The sequence below is a fragment of the Chiloscyllium plagiosum genome, unplaced genomic scaffold (genome assembly GCF_037043375.1).
Source record: "Chiloscyllium plagiosum isolate Xiang-an unplaced genomic scaffold, Cpla_swu_hap1 HiC_scaffold_25, whole genome shotgun sequence".
In the NCBI taxonomy this organism is placed as follows: domain Eukaryota; kingdom Metazoa; phylum Chordata; class Chondrichthyes; order Orectolobiformes; family Hemiscylliidae; genus Chiloscyllium; species Chiloscyllium plagiosum.
In genome coordinates, this window is record NW_028270163.1 from 55,877,278 (window position 1) to 55,885,543 (window position 8,266).

Consider the following 8,266-nt stretch of genomic DNA (forward strand, 5'->3'; position numbering starts at 1 on the left):
CCCACACAGACACGAGGAGAATGTGCAAATTCCACGCAGACGTTTGCCTGAGGCGGGAATTGAACCCGGGTCTCTGGCGCTGTGAGGTAGCAGTGCTGACAACTGTGCCACCATGTCGCCTCAGTGAGCCTTCTTCCCCTATTCTCAAGAAGGGTCACTGGACTTGAAACATTAACTCTGCTTTCTTTTCACAGATGCTGCCAGAGCCGCTGAGTTTCTCCAGCAATTTTTGTTTTTGCTTCAGATCTCGAGCATCCACAGTTCTTTGTTTTATCAAAGAGATGTCCTTTAGGAAGTGTTTTAAAGCAGGGAGAGGTTTAAGGTTAGGGCTTGGCAGCTGAGGTATCGCTGCTCACGGTGAAACAATTAAAATCATGAATGTGGAGGAAGTCAGAATTTGTGAAGTACAGTGACCTAAGAAGGACACTATGGCCTGGAATATAGTTAATACCAACACCCAAAAGGTCAATACCCAAAAAATATACATTTTCACGGCTTGGGGAAAGGACAGAGAAGTTGCACTAATTGGATCATTCTTTCATTGATTCAGCAGGGTCACAATAGGCTGAATCCACTTTGCCTATTTTCCTACATTTTTCTGCTGTTTCCTTCTGCGCATCCACTGGGACATCCTCCATTTATCCCACCATCGTTACCTTGACTTGCACCTGACTTGCATGATCAGTGCTTCTGTCATTTAATCATTGCCTGCCCTAAACCCACCTATAGACCCTGCTTGACTTGGACAATAACTGCTCATAAAATCTTCATCTGTAACCGCCTCTAGTTATAATTGGTTGCTAACCTGATGTTCCTCTATCCACAGACTGCCTGCTGAATGATTATAGCATTTACTGGTTTCATTTCTGATTTCCAGCATCACGGCATTTTGTTGTTAGTTGACATTTCACCTCCTGCTTATTACTGTCATTACGCAATCTATACCTCACTGAGTGGGTCTGTCCATCAGGAAAGACTGAACAGACTGAGGCTGTTTCCTCTAAAGAGGAAGGTGATGTCAACTTGACAAAGACCTTTAAAATTGTGAATGTCTTGCAAAAGGTTAGACAATAAGAAAATATTTTCACTTACAGTCACAGAGATATACAGCACAGAAATGGACCCTTTGCTGACCAGATATCCAATATGAATCTAGTCCCATTTGCCAGCACTTGGCCCATATCCCTGTAAACCCTTCATATTCATATACCCATCCAATGCCTTTTAAATGTTGTACCAGTCTCCACCACTTTCTCTGACAGCTGATCCCATACATGCACCATCCTCTGTAGAAAAAGTTGCCACTCAGGTCCTTTTTATATCTTTCCCCTCTCACCCTAAACCTGCCCTCTAGTTCTGTACTCCCCCACCCCAGGGAAAAGACCATGTCTATTTACCCTATCCATGCCCCTCATGATTTTATAAACCTCTACAAGGTCACCCCTCAGCCTCTGACGCACCAGGGAAAATAGCCCCAGCCTGTTCAGCCTCCCCCTATAGTTCAAACCCTCCAATGCTGGCAACATTCTTGTGATTTTTTTCTGAACCCATTCACATATCACAATACACTTCCTATGGCAGGGAGACCAGAATTGTATACAGTATTCCAATAGTGGCCTAACCAACATCCCGTACAGTCGCAACATGATCTCCCAACTCCTATCCTCAATACACTGACCAATAAAGGAAATATACCAAGCGCCTTCTTCATGATCCTATCTATCTGCGACTCTACTTTTAAGGAACAATGATCCTGCACTCCAAAGTCTCTTTGTTCAGCAATACTGGCCAGGACCATACCATTAAGTGTGTAAGTCCTCCCTGATTTGCCTTTCCAAAATTCAGCTCTTCAATTTATCTAAATTTGTGAAGAAGCCAACAGCTAAGGGCTTTAAATAGAAGATAGTCATTATAAATCCAATAGTGTTGAAGAATTTTGAAAAGGTTTGTAGCTCAGGTTGAGGTTCTGGATGTAGGTTTGCTCGCTGAGCTAGAAGGTTCATTTTCAGACGTTTCGTCACCTTACTAGGTAACATCTTCAGTGGGCCTCCGGGCAAAGCACTGTTGATAATTCCTGCTTTCTATTTATATGTTTGGGTTTCTTTGTGTTGGTGATGTCATTTCCTGTGGTGACAGCATTTCCGGTGGTGATGTCATTTCCTGTTCTTTTCCTCAAGGGGTGGTAGATGGGGTCTAACTCAATGTGCTTGTTGATAGAGTTCCCGTTGGAATGTCATGCTTCTAGGAATTCTCGTGTGTGTCTCTGTTTGGCTTGTCCTCGGATGGATGTGTTGTCCCAGTCAAAGTGGTGTCCTTCCTCATCTGCATGTAAGGATACTAGTGAGAGAGGGTCATGTCATTTTGTGGTTAGTTGATGTTCATGTATCCTGGTGGCTAGTTTTCTGCCTGTTTGTCCAATGTAGTGTTTGTCATAGTCCTTGCATGGTATTGTGTTGAAGAAGTGGAATTTTCTACCTGAGGGAGTGCCTGAAGTGACTAGGAAAAAGGATGTACATTTATATAGCACCTAACTCAGTTGGCTGGTAACTAGTTTACAATGCAGAGTGATGTCAACAGCATTGGTTCAATTCCTGCACCAGCTGAGATCACCATGAAGGTCTCTTTTTCTCAATGTCTCCCCTTGCCTGAGGCGTGGTCACCCTCAGGTTAAACCACCACCAGTCTTCTCTAATGACAGAGTGGTCTGAGACCATGACATTATGTTTAGCGTGACCACTATTCTAATGTGCCCTAAGTCAATGAGGTATTTTTGAAATGTAGTCACTAGTGTAATGTAGGAAGTGTACAGATGTGTTTAAGGGAAAGGCAAGTAAATGAATACAGGAGGAAGGGATAGAAGGATATGCTGATGGAATGGAATAGGAATAGGCAGGTATGGAATAGCTGTGTTTAACAGTCTGTCTCCAAGCTGCAAATATAAAATAAATTATTCAGCATGTGGACAGCTGGTATCATCAGCACAATCGGAGGGTGTTGGAATATTGACCCTCTTACTGATGGATTGCTGACTGCAAGCAACTGAGCTGATGACAGGGTTCAAGTGTCTCAAAGATTCTTTTTATCAATTTATCAATATCAGCCTCAGTAATAACATGGAGAGCTTCAGCACCTGTCAAAAGGGAATGAACTGGTCGATTTTCAATCAGCTTGCGTGGCAGTAGAAATGAATTACTTTTCTGTGATGTATACATTTAACTAGATCAAATAGGATGTTATGCGTATGTGTGTGTGTTTGTGTGCATGCACATGCATTTGCTAGCATGATTGTGAACATGTGTGTTTGAATCTATAAGTGTTGAGCATAATTTTCTATGTGCAAATGGGCTGTTATATTTTGTACATTATAATGTCCATGTTTCTAAGGCTGAGAGGTCTATAAAGAAGCAAGATCCTGGACCATAATGCTGCTGATTCCAGCAAGGACTGTGGTAAAAACACTGCAGTTGAATTTCCCTCAGCCTTTGGAGAAGAAATGACCAGTCAGGCCTTCCCAGTAGTCCCCCAACCCCAGCAAACATTAGTATCTTCAGGAGGGGCAGATGGAACTGGAAGGAACGAAAATGGAAAAGGACAAATGATGGTATAAGCTGACTCTCTGACTGTGCACAAGACCAACATACCACACAACCTCTGGTACTTATGACAGAAGCACAGAATGCCAGAATGGGACAGGAAGACTGAGCAAGCCTCTCCATCTACCACCTTTTACCCTCTAAGTCCACCTAAACTTTGCTACCTGTACCCAGCGTCTTGAACTTCTTACTTACTCCACCATTGGGACCAAGTATTCAGTGGCCTGAACCTTGTCCAGAATGCCCTCCCTAAAGCTCTTTCCTTCCTTCAGATATTCCTAACTCTTTAACCAGGCTTTTGGCCACCTGGCCTAATGAGTGTCAAATATTGTTTAAAAACACTCCTGTTATCTAAATACAATTTATTATTATCTCATAAAGGTTGACCCTTCTCTCTCTCTCACTCTCTCACAGGTTCACTGGCAGCATCAGTGGCTGATATGACTGCACCAGTAGCAGGATCTTCAGGAGGAGTTTATGCTCTGGTCTCTGCGCATCTAGCTAACGTAGTCATGGTAACAAAAATCGCTAGCATTTCTTTATAGTTTTTTAGCATAATAAAATCCCCAGGATGCTCATAGGAGCACTATAAAACACTTGGCAGCTAAGAAGATGCAGAACTGAGATTCCTGAAGAAACAATTTGTAAAGTGCGAAATGTGTCATTGGCTGATACAACTGAATTTCTTTTACTGGTGGGAAGCCCCTGGACAATAAAATGGCTGAAGATACTGCTCGGTTCCTGAGCATATTGTCCAGTTTCAAGATTCAGTTCATGTCAACAGTAGGAGTGACAATTTAGTACAATATTCACATTTCAAATTCAGTTTTGGGATGTGGGCATCACTGGTAAGATTGGCTGCAATTACTCCTTCCCCAGTTACCCCGAGGTGATGGACTGCTTGCTGTCTTTTTGAATTTTGAGCCAATTTGATATAACTGAGTTGCTCTGCTCAGCCACTTCAGCAAGTTAAAAGTCAACTGGTGTTTACTGTGAGACTGGAGAGCAGACTGAGTAACGATGGAGCAATCCTACCCTTAATGAGTCAGTTAGATTTTGACAAAAGTCCAGTTGTTTGCTGGTCACTTTTATTGATATTAAACATTTCAGTGAATAAAAGGAAAAGTCATAAAAGTGAGCTCAAATTCTCAAACTGACTGGTGGACTGCAGATGCTGGAAATCCAAAATAAAAACAGATTTTGCTGGAGAAATGCAGCCAGTCAGGCGGCATCTGTGGAGAGTTAACGTTTTGAGTCCATTGACCCTTCTTCAGTTAACATTGCTTTCACTCCACAAATACTGCCAGTCATGCAGAGTTTCTCCAGTAATTTCTGTTTTTGTAACAAATACATTACCCTCACTCTCACTCTGATACTCACTAATGTAAACAGCCTCAAAGCCACTCTTCGCTGTGTAATCCCCTCCCCTCCATACAACAGCTTGCTCGGACGCAAACAATCCAGAAAGTCAAACATTTTTCCGTACATTGCAGCTAGGTTTACTTTCACTGCAGGATTGCTACTTAGACAAATGAGATTGAAAACACAAGTTACTGGGGGAACTGCTCATCAATGCAGTCTCCTGTCAGCTGCTCCCATGTTGTGGTAACATTTCAAAACAGGTGCTTGTATTATAAATGCTGCTGAACCAAATAACTTTGCAGTCTTTTACACCAACAAACCTGAACCAGAACATGTTCCATTAATTGTACTGATATCCATCACTTTAATTTGTATACATTGACAAGATAGAAAATCAGTCTTTGAGATGTTGGAGTTTGTGTCACATTTAGCATTATGTACATATGGTTGGGGGGGGGGGGGGGGGGGTAAAGCACAAATATACATAAAGCTTTATATCAGCTCTTCATAAAGTGACTTTGGTTCTGTTCCAGAGTTGGTCAGGAATGAGATGTCAGTTCAAGCTGATCCGGATGGGAATAGCGATGATTTGCAGTAAGTACAGGAGGCAACGTGTTTCCCATTGCTGTGCAGGGACCTGTGTGTACAGGAGAGTAGATGGTGCCCACTGTAAGGGCAGCTTGCAGTCCCCTAAGCTTTAAGCAGCTAGAGTGACTGAAATATTGAATGAATAAGATATACATTTGAGAAGTCAGGCAGAGGAAGAAAATTCTAGGCCTTGCTGCAAGTTTCAGGCTCATCAAGCTGATCGGGGAATGGTTGTTGAGGTTCCTATGCCTGAATACTATCCTGTTAATACTGTGACCATTTACTCCCACTGTAAATAAGGGTATGATCAATAACGGAATGGGAGCTGAAGTTAGTGTTGGGGGGGGGGGGGGGGGGGTGGGGGGCAGGGGAAGGAGGTTTGTGCGTGTGGTGTGGGAGATGGTGATGGTTCCTCTGAGGCTGGAGGTACCATCCTTTCTGAGATATTGAACTGAGACGCTTTCTACCTTCAGTGGTGGATGTAAAGATCTTATTTGGAGATGAGCAGGGGATTATCCCCACTTTGCTGGGGACCAACATTTATCTCAGTCAATGTCATAGATCATCTGGTCATTGCCATCTGAATGTTTGTGGGATCTTGCTGTGCACTCTTTGGCTGTCACGGTTTATAACAATGACTCCACTTTAGAAATGTTCTTAATTGGCTGTGAAGCACTGTGCGATGGCCCAGGGGGCTGTGAAAGCCACTTTTTGAATCCAAGCCCATTCTTTTCTTTTCAGTGAGTTTGGAGTTCGGCCGAGCAGTCTGGCTGCGATTCCATCCAGCCACCCACCCCTCGTACACTCACCCCAGCTTCGTGACTCATCTCGGCGGAGTGATGGTGGGAATCACACTTGGGGTGGTGGTCCTCAGGAACTACGAGCAAAGGCTCCATGAGCAATCCATCTGGTGGATCTTTCTCCTCATATACCTTCTTTTTGTTTTCTTCGCTGTCCTCTGGAACATCTTTGCCTATAATCTTTTGGAGATCAGGTTACTCTCACCAGCCTAACACAAGTTGCAACAAGCTTCAAGATGGAGATGGGTGCAAGACTCCAATCCAACAGCAAAGATCTACTAAAATCACAATATTAACGGACTAAACCAATTGGACAAAAAAACACAAAGGAGTGGGTGGGATTCTGCCAGGATGAATCGACACTGTGACAACGTGAGAAAAGATTGGTTCAATCATGTCCAAAGGATTGATTTTCACATCACAGTGGATTGATGGATTTGCTGATTTAAATAGTTAGTGATAATCCAAGTTTCTTTTTAAAAAGACATGACAAGTTTTTCTTGATGTTAAATAGGAGAGTCCAGCTGTAATCTGTAGACTGAAGTCGCCCACTCCCCAGACCTCACTGGCAGCTGTAAAAGGTCAACGATGTGGTGTGAAACAGAATGGCATCAGCAATTCAGTCATCTCAATCTCAGCTCCATCCAATGTGTATGCACAATTCAATCAATCACATTCAGGGTTTCTTGGGAAACAGTCTCAGCAGCCTTATTCAGAGGATGGACTAAGAAAACACCCCAAGAGACTTATTCCAAATCACAGTCCTGTGGCACCCTGATAGTAATGCGATGGTGTGAATTCTCCCAGTAGCCAAATAATCCAGCACCAATCTCTTGGCTGTCTGCCTGAGTAGGGGCAAACACACAACGGCTGCATTACACTGGGATACAGCACCTTCAGGAGAGGCAAGATAGGTAATTAATTTATTCCTAAACCAGTATCCCAAAAGGATTGGACATTACGAGAGTGTGAGTGAAGGAAGTCCAATTTTGAAGAGGGCATTCCAGAGTTAGGGCCGCCACTGGAACTACCAAACTCTTTTTTAAAATGGTTTCAGTGTCACAATTGGACCTTTGATTCGAAATGTAACCTCAGACATTTGAGCACATTTAACTGGTGTAAATAACATTTTGTAACTTGTATATAGCTTGCTCAAACTCCATAAATAATAAAATTATTCCTGGAACAGAAGTGATGGGGATGTCCTTGTAGGCTGTAGATTATTTGAACTCTCTCCACCCTGCAGGCACTCTGCCTGTATTCCTGATGAAGGGCTTTTGCCCGAAACGTCGATTTTCCTGCTCCTCGGATGCTGCCTGAACTGCTGTACTTTTCCAGCACCACTCTAATCTAGATTCTGGTTTTGAGCATCTGCAGTCCTTGTTTTTACCTAGATAATTTGAACTGTCCAGTGAGTATTTTAATTTATGGAAGAATTCACAGATCAAACTCAGCTTAAGACACACAAAACAAAGAAGAGACTAAAATGCTAAAGAACTTAAAAATAAATTTTACAAATTTTGATTTAGCCAAAAGGTTGAAGCGGAGACATATCTTAAAAGGCATGGAAGCAAAGACAACGTGGCTGGATTTCCATAAAGAGTTTATTAGAAACCTGGACGTCTTGTGTTTGCAAAAGGTGTGTATATATTGTGTATAGTTTTAAGGTATCAATACACCAGGAATGCAATCCCCATTAAAAGTTTTGATATTGCTTCATTTCAGAAATAAACTCTGTAATTACATTGCCACAAATGTGTTTATTTTAAGCAAAGCAGGGAGATGGATCAACTGTAACAATCATTGCACTTCTGCAAGTTTCTGGGGTGATGATGCACTCAAGATGTTTGGGAGAGGATGAAAGATGTTGCTGCGCTGGTCACTCCTCCATTCTTTCTGCCTAAGCCAATCTGGGATCTAGTC

At 42.6% G+C, this 8,266-nt stretch overlaps 1 protein-coding gene across 1 annotated transcript in view; it reads left to right on the forward strand.

Moving 5' to 3' along the window:
- Positions 1 to 8,098, forward strand: part of rhbdl3 (rhomboid, veinlet-like 3 (Drosophila)) — a 59,371-nt gene extending 51,273 nt beyond the window's left edge. Inside the window, exons 8-10 of the mRNA XM_088000755.1 lie at positions 4,008 to 4,108; positions 5,489 to 5,549; positions 6,285 to 8,098. Of these exons, the coding sequence (XP_087856881.1) occupies positions 4,008 to 4,108; positions 5,489 to 5,549; positions 6,285 to 6,556 (434 nt within the window). The 3' untranslated portion in view covers positions 6,557 to 8,098. The remainder of the gene's footprint in view (positions 1 to 4,007; positions 4,109 to 5,488; positions 5,550 to 6,284) is intronic.
- Positions 8,099 to 8,266: the final 168 nt, after the last annotated feature.